The sequence below is a fragment of the Chelonoidis abingdonii genome, chromosome 14, assembly GCF_003597395.2.
Source record: "Chelonoidis abingdonii isolate Lonesome George chromosome 14, CheloAbing_2.0, whole genome shotgun sequence".
Taxonomy (NCBI): domain Eukaryota; kingdom Metazoa; phylum Chordata; order Testudines; family Testudinidae; genus Chelonoidis; species Chelonoidis abingdonii.
In genome coordinates, this window is record NC_133782.1 from 31,597,277 (window position 1) to 31,611,811 (window position 14,535).

At 44.2% G+C, this 14,535-nt stretch overlaps 1 protein-coding gene across 9 annotated transcripts in view; it reads right to left on the reverse strand.

Annotated features, from left to right (window-relative positions):
- PHF20 (PHD finger protein 20) overlaps positions 1 to 14,535 on the reverse strand; it is a 177,579-nt gene that overhangs the window by 95,595 nt on the left and 67,449 nt on the right. For all 9 annotated transcript variants that reach the window (XM_032789249.2, XM_032789252.2, XM_032789255.2 and 6 more), the window contains 2 exons: positions 12,848 to 13,027; positions 11,830 to 12,006 (listed from right to left, as the gene is read on the reverse strand). In XM_032789249.2, coding sequence (XP_032645140.1) covers positions 11,830 to 12,006; positions 12,848 to 13,027 — 357 coding nt within the window. The remainder of the gene's footprint in view (positions 1 to 11,829; positions 12,007 to 12,847; positions 13,028 to 14,535) is intronic.

A 14,535-nucleotide genomic window follows, 5' to 3' on the forward strand; every position in this document is an offset into this window, starting at 1 on the left:
TCCCTGGCCGGGAGGGGCTCACCTTCAACAATCTGATGAGGCATTTTGCAGCCTCAAAGGCGTAAGGCGCGGAGGACTGATCTATTACGCGCTCCAGCCCTTCATCCACACTGAGTTCACTTCTGGTTGGACTTGGTGGGACCTGTGGCGCCACTGCCAACGGTGCTGAAGTTGGTGCAGTGTCTATCCCCCTCTTCCCGACACCTGGAGACTGATATGGCGCCAGTCTCTTTTGCAGGGAGCATCTGCGCCCCTCCTTTGATTTTGCCTTGGCTCACACCAGGGAAGATGAGCGGTGCCAGGGCCTCCTATGGTGTTCTGAGGCCGACGGCTTATGGTGCTTGGCCGGAACCAGGTCTCTTTAACAATTCTGGGATGCTCCGCACCAAGGAGGCTGGGGCTGGCATTGGGCATTCTGGGCCCGATGGCTGCAGCATGGCCTCCATCAGCAACTGCTTTAAGTGAAACTCTCTCTCTCTCTTTATTCTCAGCTTAAAGGCCTTGCAGATCTTACACTTCTGTTTGGTAAGCTTACCTCAGGCAATGTAGACAAGAGTTGACAAGAGTTGTGGGGGTCACCCTGAGCTTGCGGCATGCCCCGCAGCCTGGGGCATGTGCTGGAATCCTCCAAGCACCTAATCTATTAGTGTCCAACAACAATGAAATGCTAACTAACTGATAATAGCTATGTACTTCTAAGGCTAAGGGATTGCTTCTCCTACGAGAGCAAGAGGTTGTTCCAACGCCGCCACGGACGGTAAGAAGGAACTGGAGGGGGTCGGGCCAGCAGGGGTATATATACACGGTGCAGTGGCGCCACTCTGGTGGGGGCCCCTCCGGGAGTCACTAAGGGAAAAAGTTTCCGATGCTCGTGCACGTGGCGCACGCGCACCTAATGTGGAATGGACGTGAACAAGCACTTGAAGAAAGAGGAGGTTACTCACCTTGTGCAGTAACTGACGTTCTTCGAGATGAGTGTCCCACTTTAGGTGTCGGTGCGCCCCTGTGCCTTTGATCGGAGATTTTTTGCAGCAGTACTCCTACCGGCCACGCATGCTTAGAACCTGTCACTCATTTGAGGCTGTCGTTACTAGTGGCCTATGCAGCGGCAGTACCTCAGTTCCTTTTCTCTACAACTGAGGCTACCCAACTCACTAGTTAGGAGGGCGAAGGAGTGGTGGGTTAGTGGTCACCCACGGGACACTCATCATCGTGAAGACACCGTTCACGTTTAAAGCTGCACTATAGGGTGTGAAGTAACCTCCTTTCTTCTTCGAGAGATTGTCCCTGTGGGTGTTTCCACATTTAGCGTGACTTCACATAGCAGTGCTAAAGTCTCATTCCAAGATTATTGGTAGGGTGACTTCGTGATCTGGCAGCAGTTGCCGTAGCTAATGACTGCCCATCCTAAATCCGAGTGTCAGGAGGGGGCTGAGTTAAGGGCATAGGTGCGTTGGAGTGATTATTTGTTCATTATTTCTGCGTCGGGAAAGGACCAGTGGTCGGCCCGCCCTACAGATGTCTGACAAGGGTTACTCTGCTAGGAGGCTACAGAGGTAGATCTTGATCTCCAGTGATGTGTCCTGATCAATGCCGGAGGTTTGTTAACGTTTCCATTATCTGATGACGAGACGATGTAGTTGCGCAGAGCTCAGAAGGCCATCTCGGGAAGCCTCTGAGCAGATATAGCCATCGCTTCTCTGGGGAACAGTCCGCAATGGACAAAAAGAGGTCAGCAAAGCCTACGTGGAAGGGTCGTGTTCTGTCCTATAAAAGGACACGGCCCTACGCACAATCAGTAGGGTGTGCATGTGCATTTGCCTCAAGGTGTTTGTGGTGCTGTGGGTATTCGGAAGAAAGCTGGTAGTGGTAGTTGGATATGCTTCTCGAGGTGAAAAGGAATTGAGCAAGGACGTGATTCATTAGATTATAAGAACATTTTGAGTTGGTGTCAAATCCGTCAGTGATTTATCCATTGCGCTCCATAGGATAAGGAAAGAACAGTGCACTACTTTGGTTGGCTCCGACTGCGCAGAGGCCTGTCTTATACTACACACCATAGCGGTTCTGGCGGAAGTGCCCATGTTTATGCAGGTCGCACCCAATAAAGGTTCCTTTTCACTTTTTCATGTTTTCATTGGGGGTGTCAAAAGGGAAGAAGTTGTGGCTAAGGGCTATTAAAGGAGCTTGGCTGAGATATATAAAGAGGACGTGAATACTAGGAAATCCCATGGAGGGGTAGGTGACTTAACATCTGGATATAGGGGTTTGGCGCCGACCGCCTTCAGGAATCATTACCTTGTCCGGTGACGGCCCTATGAACCTTAGGAGATGGGGTAAACACAACTTGTTTGGGCCTTTAGTGATTCGGGCTATCTATGAACCAAGAAGAGGGACTTGAGTGGACTTTGTAGGAATCTAAAAACTTTGACCATGTTTTATTTTTGAATGCCAGTGGTTTTTTTTACCATTAAATCTACATTTGTATAAGTTCAAATCATGATTAAAGAGATTTGCATTTACCAGTTACTTATATGAGGTGAATGGAAAAAATTACTATTTCTTTTTTGTTTTTTACAATACAAAATATTATGTAATAAAAAATAAAGTGAACACTGTGCACCTTTGTATTTTTGTTGTTGCAAGTGAAAATCAATATATTTGAAAATGTAGGAAACAATCAAAAAAGATTGAAATAAATGGTGTATTTTTCTTGTTATTGTTTAAAAACAGTGTTGATTAATTCACAATTAATTTTTTAAAATCACACAATTAATTTGATTTAATATTTTCATTTCACCCTGACAGCTTTAAGTTATTACCTCAATATCTAGATGGGTTAAAGGAACTGAGGAGAAGGTGCGTCCCGGGCTTCCGCAGTGACTGTTTTGTCGCTCTCTCTCTTAAATGTGGTTTTTATTTCCTGGGTCGCCAAGGGTATGCCCGGTGTGCTACAGCATACGCGATGTGTCATCAACCGCCTGGTGTGCCGTGATTATGTGTGTGTCCGAGGGAGGAGGATCCTGCTCTGCAGCACTGCGGCCGGTTTGGCCAGTGCTGTAGGACGGATTGATAACAACTGCTTAGAATGCTTGTGAAACTCGAGATAAGGCTCCCATTTTGTGCTCTGAACTACCTCTTTTCCCAGAGGCGCCCCCTGTAAAAACCTAATAAGCGCTGTGGAATGGCTATTTTTTTTTCCTTTTAACAACAACGAAGATAGACACAAGTGGTGCGACGCCGCACTTTTGGTCCATGCGCCCCTTTGTTCTCTCTTTGCTCCTCGTCGGATATGGTGCTCGACAGGGAGTGTGAAATACGAGAGTACGTATGTGTATCTGTGTATCCTCTCTTCCCTGTTTAGACATGGACTTCAACGAAGTCGATCTATCAATGGACTCCTCATCATCGAAAGTGCTCTAGTGAGTGAGCGGTGATCGTTTGAGTCATTCGAGAAACAAAGATGATTTTCCTGGCAGTTTGTAATGTGTGCACCTATGTCTTTGGATTGTTGGCTTAGCAAAGAGCGCGAGCTAGTGAAATCTTCTCGCGGGGAGACCCCCGGTGTGTTGTCATTATGTTAAAGGGCGCGTCGGTCACTCGTGTTGCTAGATCTCGATGTTGGTTTTTGCCTCCGCTCCAGTGGAGAGGTGTGTGAAGGAAGCAACTGCTCCTCGTCCCCTACCTTAGTTCTCTTCCGATTCTTTGTGATTGTGAGGGCGCTGAGCTCCCTTTGCTGGTGGGGGCCTCGCTAGTGCAGATGTGGGAGTTTTTTTGCACTCTGTTCCTCATACTGCCGTATTTCTGGCGTGTGTCTTGACAATAGATACAGTTCCAAAACACTCGCGCAGATTAGCGGTTGATCATAGGTCAGTCACGCTCTCGGGGTTGTAATCAGGAAGATTACTAGACCTATCCTAGGACTGGTGTGCTTTTGTCGTGTTCTCAAGGAATTGCTGTTCATGGCGCACCTAAATATACCGTGTTTTCTGATTCCTGGTACTTGTCTTGAAGCAAAGTAGGGTGTAGTGAACAGCCTCTGCTCGGCTGGTGTCTGGTGAGCGCCAGGTGCAGTGGGCAAGAGAAGAGTGTCGTGTGTACATTGGTATTATTTATGGCCTTATCATGCCTTGGTGTCATCTCTCCTTGTTATCTTAGTGAGCATGTGTCGCACACCGCAGCATATGCCGGGGGTGAGCGAGTGCATGGTGTCTAAAAACGGCCTTTATTGTGCTAGGTGAAGTTTTGTTAGGTTAGGGAACGGTGCTCGCGCGGGAGAGAGCATCAGTGGCGGGCGTTGGGCTTATAGCTTACTGATGTATGGTGGGCAGAGATATGGCCCCCATGCCGGTGCTGGATGCGTCCGGCATCATCACAGTATGGAGTTGGATCGTAAGAAAAAGCGGACTCCAGAACAGTAGGGCTGTCTGCTTCGTCAAGGTGAACTGGGTCCACCGTTGTGCTGCCGTATGTCCTACCACCACTCGAAGCATGTGTCAAGGTCCACACACTATTGTTTTGGAATATTGTTTGTGAGTCTTGCTCCTGTTATGTTTGTTTCTGGTAACTACCTCTGTGGTCAGCCAAAGCTTCGGAGCCCAGGCCTTTCAATGTCACTTCGTCGCAGTGCTTTCTTAGTGTGCTTGTGGCGCATTGACATGAGCTACGTGTTGCATTAACCCCGTCCTCAGCATTCGCCTTTGTCGCAAGTCCATTGTGCATTTTCTCATGTGGGACTATGAGGCAGTCTCACGCGAAGCCAATGGCCTAGAGCCAGGGGGCTGCTGTCTGAAAGCCTGTCAGCAGCAGTTGTATTGTGTTGGCATATCTGCTACCTCTCTGGTTTTGCGGTGGAGGGTCGCCCTGTCGATTGAGTTCTTTGGTGATAGGTCTCTGTGGCGCTGCCTCTGTCTTCTGCCTTTGATATGTTTCTCTCTATGCTCGTCTGTGTTGTTCCTTTGCTGATTACATTGGGTAGGACTTCATTTAATGGTGGTATTATATTGTTATCTGATATATATCTTGTGCTAGGCCTCCAGTGTGATTCGTAGAATAGTCGTCACTTTGCGTGCTATCGCGTGTTTCTGATATACTGCTGCATGTCTAAGTTGCGGAGTTTGCTGGCTCCTCGGCGTGTTTGCCCCAGCAACGTGCATCGCTTTATGTGTGATTTAATCGTTGATTATTGGTGTATTTGTTGGTTTTTTGTTCTTGTCTAATATTTATGCTAAATACTACCTCTCTGATTCACCTGCGCCTTACACTCGCGTCTCTATTCTCGTCGTATGCTGCCTATGTTGACATCGATGTCGTTTGTGACTCAAAGTGGGTGTAGTGGGGAGAAAACTTGATAGTGCATCTGAATCTTGGTTCCCTTCTCTGCTGACGCTCGCGGCGACCAAAGGTAAAAAATCGGAGAAGCGGTTGGATAGTGACGTGCAATAGCGTCTTGTTAGGTCGCTGGGTGCTGAAATAATACGAATCGCCTCCTCGACTGTGCTCAGGTTGATTGTACTTGCCAGTGACAGGTCGTGTGCATAGTCTTGGTTAAGACCTAACCTCCTCTATGTGCAATTTTTGTTTTTTTCCCCCCTCTTGCAGCAGTCAATCTGTGGATTCTCGTTCTGTCTGACCTCGTGATCGCCCCGGAAGTACATACTCCAGTCGCTCTGAGATCCTCTAGAGTGTGTCTCTTCTGTGTGTAGGATATAGGCATACGTGCCGAGGGACCATACGCAGGACAATGTCTCCAATTCCATGCTGCTACGCGCATCTTTATGGTGCGCGACCCAACATGAGGTACTCGGTTCAGCGACCAGTGTTGAACAGCGAATCTCGCTAAGAACAATTACTTCTTTGCTGGGAGGGTGGCTCGTCGACGAAGGTGATACGCCCATGCCAGTCGCTACACAAAATGCCAGAGAGCCCTCTTCCCTCGACGGCAGCGCGCGCGCAAGTGCCAACGATCCGCCCGTAGGCTTTATCCACGGAGGAGGAAATCCCCCTGTGCAGAGAGTGGCTCATGTGGAACGCCCAACCCCTGCAGGCTTAGGCCTCCCCAGGTATCGTGGCACTCCTTACGAAGACACTGTCAGGGCCTCAACCCTTGTCGTCCTATTGGTGAGTATTTATATCCTGCCCTTCGGGTTGTACTGACCCATAGTTAAGAAAACTGCATAGTACGCTCATATGCTCTCCACAAGACTGTTAAGTGTGAGCGAGTGCATCCATCATGCGCTCCTCCGAGAAGGGAAGTCACTACAGTGGCCCGTAGCCGCTATTGTGGCACGCAGACCTGGACCAAGTTCCTCATACGAACACTTATATGAGTGTATTATGAAGGGAACGCTCTGGGCGGACTCCAACCCAACGCACCATCCAAGCCCAAGCTATATCGTGCGCGAGGAGACATGCTCGTGTGGCGACTGCTTTGGGTGAGGTAACTGTGAATCTCTTTCGCGTTATTAAGCAAAGTATGTGTGTTTTGGTGCTCTCGTTCATCGCGTCCGGATGAATCACTGCGTGATATAATGGCAGAGTGAGTCTCGTTCTTGCAGATGACATGGATGCTGAATTGGTAGCGCGGAATAGCGCACCTCTCTCTCCAGTCGCGTATAAAACTGGGGTCAACGTGCAGTATGAATAATCTCTATGATGTCACATGAATCGTGACACACTCTGGGCTCGGGATGAGGGTTGGATACCTAAGGATCGCAGAGTGATAGTGCACTCTCCTTAGTGTAGTGGTTAAGTTTTCAGTTGTGGAGGGGATAGGCTATAATGCAGACGGCTCAGAATGTGATGTGACATGGCTGGTAGAGCGCAACAGTGCTTTCTCATAACCAGTCAACACAAGGGTCCTCGCTCTATTGTGGTGGCCTCTTGCAATCCACTTCGCGAGGAAATAGAGACATAGAAGAGCATGACGCCACGTCGAACTCTCTCTCTGTGTTGTACTCTCTCGAGTTCCTTGGAGGTTCCCTACGTACACACCTGCTATTGCATCCTGTAGCCCACTGCAGACGTCTAGCTGAGTTTTCGTATAGTCCTCGCAGATGTTTCTGATGATCATTGGCAGTATTGGCTTGACTCAGCACGCCTATTTGCTTGAGAGGTGCAGGATATGATTTGGGCCTTGGAACTAGCTGTAAACTGTTGTTTCTTGTGTCTTGCAGCATCTCCTGTGTGACTCTACTTCATCTAGAAGTGCTATGCAACTACTCATCCTTTTTAGTCTTGATTCTAGCTTGTCTAGCAATCGTGCTTTGGTCTATCCATTGGCTCCTGGCGCCCTCTTCGCAGCAATTGCAGAGGTACAGTGGTCTCTGAGCTCTCATTCGGATTTGGGTTGAACTAGGAATATCGAGAGATAGTGATCCTAACCTTTACGATAGATGGTAGCCTCTGCTATGCTTGGTATAATCCTGTTATAAATTCATTTCTCTCTCTCTTCTTTTGTTTGTTAGGTGTGAGATTGATGCTCGTAGAGCTATCCGATTTATAAGTACTCTTTCGTATTACACTATACATCTAGTGTGGCTTGTACATCGCTATTCTTATACCAAAGAGCTCTGGTCGAGTATGTGGTGCAGATAAGAGTGAATGTCACGCAGTAACCTTAGTCTATTTGACTTCAGATTGGGAATGATGGTAAGCTTGTTTATTTCTCGCGTGTTCCGGGCACTAGTTCGAGGTCACTTGATTAAGTGTGAATCGAGTACCCTTGTGGCTAAATCGAGCTAAATGGCCTGAGTACAGTGGATTCTCATAAAGTGTGAATTCCTTATGTGGTGTCTTACAATGCTAGAGGGGCTGAGTTATTATGGTCAGGTATTCCCTCCAATTGAGTTCTAAGCTCATTGGCCACCCTTTGAGAGATTTTGAGATTTTTGAAAAATCATCTGATGGCAGTGGAGGGGAGTAAGTAACGCCTCCTCAGGTTTGGATCAGTTGGCAGTGAGGTAATACTCGGTCAGGAGCTGGAGTTAATTGATCCTGAGGATGGGAGGGTGCCGCCAAGTGCGTCATAGGATTTTGACGTTCGTGTCTAGTGTGAGTAGAGTAGCGGACGTGCTGCCGAGGGAAGATGGCACGGAGCCCAATACTGCCATGGTGGTGGAAAGCATAGCAGGTGCCATCTCGGGGTTAACACCCAGAGGTGGGTCTTAAGGTTGGTGTGGGACAGTTTTCTGTGTTCGCGAGAGAGAGGACTGTGAGGTAGAATTCAGATCGACGCACTGGCCCAGCAGCCTGCAGTTCAGAGTCCTGCTCACTGGAGGAAGGCTCTCGGACCCTGAGTCATTTGTTATAAGAAGAGCCCATCCCCAACAAGGGCGATGTGAGTGTAGGTGACACATAGCGAGGTCACTTGATGTCGGTAATTTATTAACGGTGGGGCAGTTTTGTTTTTTTTTCTAACTAATGAGAAAAGGTAGGTAACACTAACTAAATGAGTAAGTAACAGAGAAAACTAGCTAACTACAGGAATTTTAGATAAAGAAAGAAATACTAAGGATCTTGCTGAGTCCGTCTCAAGCTAGTAGGAACGGCCGGTTTAGAGAAGGCACTGGTGTCCGGTACTGGCCGCGCATGCTCTCTAGTAACACACTCAGAATGAGTGACAGGTTCTAAGCATGCGTGGCCGGTAGGAGTACTGCTGCAAAAAATCTCCGATCAAAGGCGCAGGGGCGCACCGACACCTAAAGTGGAGCACCCACAGGGACATCTCTCGAAGAAGAAGAAGAACAACTAATTTGCAGCTACTTTGTTTTAAAATATACACCGCTACCCCGATATAACATGGTAAAGCAGCACTCTGGGGGAGTGGGGCTGTCCGTTCCGGCGGATCAAAGCAAGTTTGATATAAAGCGACTTCACTTATAATGTGGTTAAGATTTTTTGGCTCCTGAGGACAGCATTATATCATGGTAGAGGTGTATTTATTTGTAGTCTAAGTCTCTACACATTTCTATTACTAATTCTGGATCAAACGTTATTTTAAAAAGCATTTCAATTTATAATTATTTGGAATCTAACATTTTTGAAACTACTTAAAAACTTTGCATTCTAAATGAATATATAAAGGTTACATCATGATAGCTTTCCAGGAAAAGTATATCCCTTTTCCAGCTTTTTATTAAAATTAACTGCTAATCCAAATGCTTTACAAACGTTTTACAAACTTTCCTTGTTATAGATTCCAAGGCCAAATGGGACAGTTGTGATAATCTAATCTGGCCTGCTGTATAATACAGGACAGAGATCTTCTCCAAAATAATTCCTAGAACAGATCCTTTAGAAAAAAAATCCAATCTTGGGTTAAAAATTGTCACTAAGGGAGAATTCACCACAAAACCTGGATAAATTGTTTCAATTATTAATTACTCTCACTGTTAAAAATTAACATCTTCTTATTTCCAGTCTGAATCTGTCTAGCCTCAACTTCCAACCACTGGATCATGTTTTACCTTTCTCTGCTAGACTGAACAGTCCAATATTAAATATTTGTTCCCCATGTAGATATTTATAGACTAATCAAGTCACCCGGTAACCTTCTCTTTGTTAAACTAAGTAGATAGAGCTCCTTGAGTCTACTGCTATAAGGCATGTTCTCTAATCTTGAATCAGTCTCATGGCTCTTCTCTGAACCCTCTCCAATTTATCAACATCCTTCTTGAACTATGGGCACAAGAAAGGGATACAATATTCCAGCAGTGGTTGCCTCAGTGCCAAATACAGAGGCAAAATAAGCTCTCTACACCTATTCAAGATTCCCCTGTTTATGCATCCCAGGATCACACTCGCTCTATTTGGCCACAGCATCACACTGGGATCTTATGCTGATTATTCACCATGATTGCCAAATCTTTTTCAGAGTCACTGCTTCCCAGGATTGAGTCCCCCAACCTGTAAGTATGGCCTAAATTCCTTGTTCCTTGGCGTACACATTTAAATTTTGCCATATTAAAGTCACATGATTTACTTGCGCCCAGTTTACCAAGTGACTCAGATTACTGTGGATCAGTGACTTACCCTGTTCATTATTTATCAGTCCCCCAATGTGTGTGATATCTGTGCCCTTTATCAGTGATCATTTTATATTTTCTCCCAGGTCATTGATTAAAAAAATGTTAAATAGCACAAGGCCAAGAATTAATTCCAACAGGACTGCAAATACACCTGCTCAATGACAAATCCCTATTTATAATTACATTTTGAGACCTATACGTTAGCCTGTTTTTAATCCATTTAATGTGTACTATGTTCATTTTACATAATTCCAGGTTATTGTTTTTTTTTTTAAATCAAAATGCTACCAAGTCAAATTCATAGTATATCAACATTAGCTTTTTTTTTTTTTTTTTTTTTTTAACAACAAAGGTTGTCAAAGGGAAGATTACAAATCTCCTTCAGGGATACACAATAAAAATTGTTCTCTTTCAAAATGGCCATGATCAACCACTGCTTTGAACAGGACTGAAGCCACAGGATACCCTTAGTAAAGATGGCCACCATGGAATCCACCTGTTCCTAACAGTGTTTGTAGGGCCATCTTCCCTAAAGGTTGTTTGGCTTCATTGCCACTGTGAACAATGGGAAACAGGGACCATCCTAGCTGAGGTCGGTTGAGAACAATGGAAAATGGCAGTCATTTTGAAAGAGGGCACTTCCGGAGTGGCTTTGGCACAAAATCTCCTTCAGAGAAATTCCTGAAGAAATTTTGGTTATGAAGAACAGCTGCAAAAGATGACCCTTAATCCCCAAAATGTTTTTTAAAAATCTACTTGTTGCATCAGATCTACTTAACAGAGATGGGGATGGAAGGACAGGGACTGTGAGCATGTGTACAAAGGGATGCAGAAGGGCAAGAGGGAGAGGGAATCAAGTGTCTATAATCTACTACTCTAACAATGTCAAGCAGCTGTATACCCAATATAACTGCTTAATATGCTCTGGCTGCTTTAACTAGTTCAGAATGGCATACACTAGCAAGAATGGATGAATCAAGTCTTAGGAAATTTTGCAAATTAACACATCTTCAAATAACTGGAATTTTCACAGCATAACATTCTCTTCGGGCTTCTAATTTACTGTTTATGTATGAAAATTCTAATAATTATAAAATATATAACAACGGAAATCCCACATAGCTATGTTAAAATGTTAAGATTTTGTTAAGATTGAAAGTATGTATTATTATGTTTAGGGTAAAGAAACATTAAAGAGATGTCAGTTATCCCCACAAAGAATTATAACCCCAGAAAATTCAGAGTTAAGGTTAACTTAAGGAAATCCATACATGTTACAGTGTGGAAATGCACAGTTAGGATACCCCAACAACGTTATCTCTCCCCTACAGAGATTAAAAAAGGGGGGAAATATATAGGAGAAATTAATATCACTTTAAACATCAGTTTAATCTTATTTGGGACCACAAAACACAACTATATTAATCAAGACTGTATGGTTATTGCATATATGAGACTGTAGAGTTACCCTACCTTTCACATAGGTGAAACTCAATAATTTGAAATGCAAAATTACCACTGTATTTGCAGAAAACTGTTCATAACCACCCCAAAGTTAACCTATAATAGCAAAACTCAGAGCATCAGAACTCAAAGTATGTACTTTCCCTTTATCCAGCATTCATCCAAATGCTTCCCCCATCTCCCCACCCCTCCCCCTTTTTTTTTTTTTTATAAATAATTATGTAATAGAGAAATGTTTGAAAAGAAGCAAAGGTGCCTAGTGCCAGTGTTCTATCATAAATACACAAAAATAAAAAGAAGGCATCACATTTTACATTTGTTAAATCTAAATCTGAACCTGTAACAGAAGGCTCTTGGGTTTCAGTAGACGTAAAGGAGAGCTCACAGTCATCAACTTTTTCTTCCTTTAAACTGCTGTTCACATCAAGCGGTGTGGTCTGTGATACATCTCCAGAAGACTGAGGTGCTTGTTCACAGGCGTTTTGGTCAGACTCAACAGGAATTTCTAACGGAACTATAAGAAAAAGAAAAAAAGGAGTTTATGGGAGCAAAATACACAAAAACAAAAATCAGATACCCAAAGTATTGGAAAAGACTTAAGGCAAAAGAAGATGCATTTGTCTCACTATTTTTTGTTTTAAGAGGATAGTAGGAATGTGTGAAACAAAACCTCCACTCCCTTTCCTCTTAGTGTTTGAATATCACATCCAGACATTCTTTTTAGTGTATGCACAATGTGGCACGTAACCAGTATTCATCACTGAATTTGGTCCACTGGTTGGATCAGTAGCTTCCCTGGCTTGGGTAGGTACTGATGGGGAATGTGACATTAATGCCATTCCATGCCCCTCATCAAATCCAGGGATTCCAACAGACGACACAGCCCGATTGGGTTTAATAGGCTGGATTTCCTGAGAACGTTGGGGTGAGAATGGAGTGACTCTATCAAGGTATTTAAACTACGGCTGTCAATTAATCATAGTGTCACTTTGTTTGGTGTTCGTTCAGGGCCCAACAATGGGGTGCTAGTCTATAACGGGAGGGTTCTAGGGTGCAGTAGTAATTAACTAATTAGTAAGTGAATAAATAAATAGATATGGTTCAACTAGTTCCAACAGGAATCCCTTAAACCTTAGAGAAACTGTTACTCTGGATTATCTAGGCAATCTGTCCCCAGTTCAAGTGAATTCTAATGTAACAAACTGCACAAAAAAGCTAAACATGAAATCAACTTCATCAATCTTCTTTGCAAGTGGAAGTCATTTAAAACTTCATCTTAGTCATTATTTATAACACAACTAAACAACTCTCCTTCATAACGACCCAAGAGCATACCATTACAACAAAGTACTTACGTTCCTCTGGTTCCTTTGGAATAGATGCTGGATCTTTCAACGGTCCAACTTCAGCAAAAGTTGTTGTAGCAAGATCTGTATTTATTATCTCAGGACTACCACTGGATAACAGCCTTGATGATCGTCTCCTAATTTGGTCTCTTTCATTGCTGTCTGGACAGTTTTTCAACTTTTCCTCAGCTAAACAGCATAATAAATTTAATTTCATTGCGCAATACGGTGTCAATCATGAAAACATTGAAGCTTGACAATGAAGTACTACTGGTTATGTGGTTAACACCTGCAGACCACTTATGCCTCTACCTCCAATAATTGGAGTTCCGATTATTAAACAGGTAAGTAACTTCCTATTCTCCTTTGAGCGATTGTCCATATGCATATTCCACTACTGGCGACTCCTAAGCAGTGATCTTATGTAATGTAGGTGGGAGCTTGAAGTCTTTTGGAGAATAAAGATTGCAGCACTCTCCTCAATTAAGTGATGGCAACTAGAAACAATTTTCATTTACATATGTAAGAGAGAACCTTTTGGTAACTGTTCAAAGGGTGCTCTCATTAAAGCAAGAGAGCTAGACTCAGGACTCATGGAGCAACTGGGTCCTTGACCGATGAGAACATCTTAATCAGGCCTTTGAGGAACTTGATCACAGTTGGTTAGGAGAAGGTTGTATAGCTGTCTATAGGTGCATGATGGGCTGAGATCACTACCAGGTGTACTTTGACTGAATTCAAGGATAAATTACTTTGTTTTCTCTCCAGTGCATAGTTCAGAAATCAAGATATCAAGCAGTGATGAGGGGTGATGGACTTCCAGTGGCAGAAGTGAGAAAGCCTGGTCCACTTCTCCAGGTAAGTTTCCCTTGTAATTTCATACACACACACATACGTGTGTGTGTGTGTGTGTCTTCTACTACAGTGTCTTACTTTAACAGATGGTCTTGGATTTACATTTAGATTAATTTAGTAACAACAAAAAATGTAATATACTGATCTCTCAGATAACTGGTATTTTCATGTACACAAGTGGTCTAAAATTCAGGTGAAATATTGGTAAATACCAAATAATAGCTTTTGTAAAACCTGAGATTTTTCTGATTAAAAATGGTAACACACAAAAACTAAGGGCCTTGTTGGTACAGCAGTATCTGCTGAGATTGCCCACTGAAGTATTCTGTAGATCAGGTGGATGTATGAGCGAAAGAGAAACACGTGTGATGCACTAGTTCCATAGTTTAATGGCTTTCTGGCAGACCTGGTAGGATCTTACCCCACCCTGCCTGTTGATGTAGAACGTGGTGGTCGTACTGTCCTCTGTTACCTGGACTAATCACCCTGTCATGTACTGAAGGAAGGACTCGCAAGCCATGCATCCAGCTCAGCATTCCAAGAGACTGATATAGTTTCTTGCCTCTCTGGGTCCGGAGAGAAGCAAGAATGTATATCAATATCTCGGAAAAGTTTCTCATGTGTGCTCCCCATGCTTTAAGCAAAGTGTCTACAGCTATAATCCTGGATCAGAGAGGAGGCTGGGAGGAGATTCAATACAGGCATTTACAGGGTTCTTCCATGACAGACTATACTACAGTACTGGGAGGGGGGGAGGGCAGAGGGGGGCATATCCAAGTGATGCTTGGAAGGGCATATGCTAGCCTGAACCAGACCTGAATGCAGCAGAGGTGAAGTCTAGC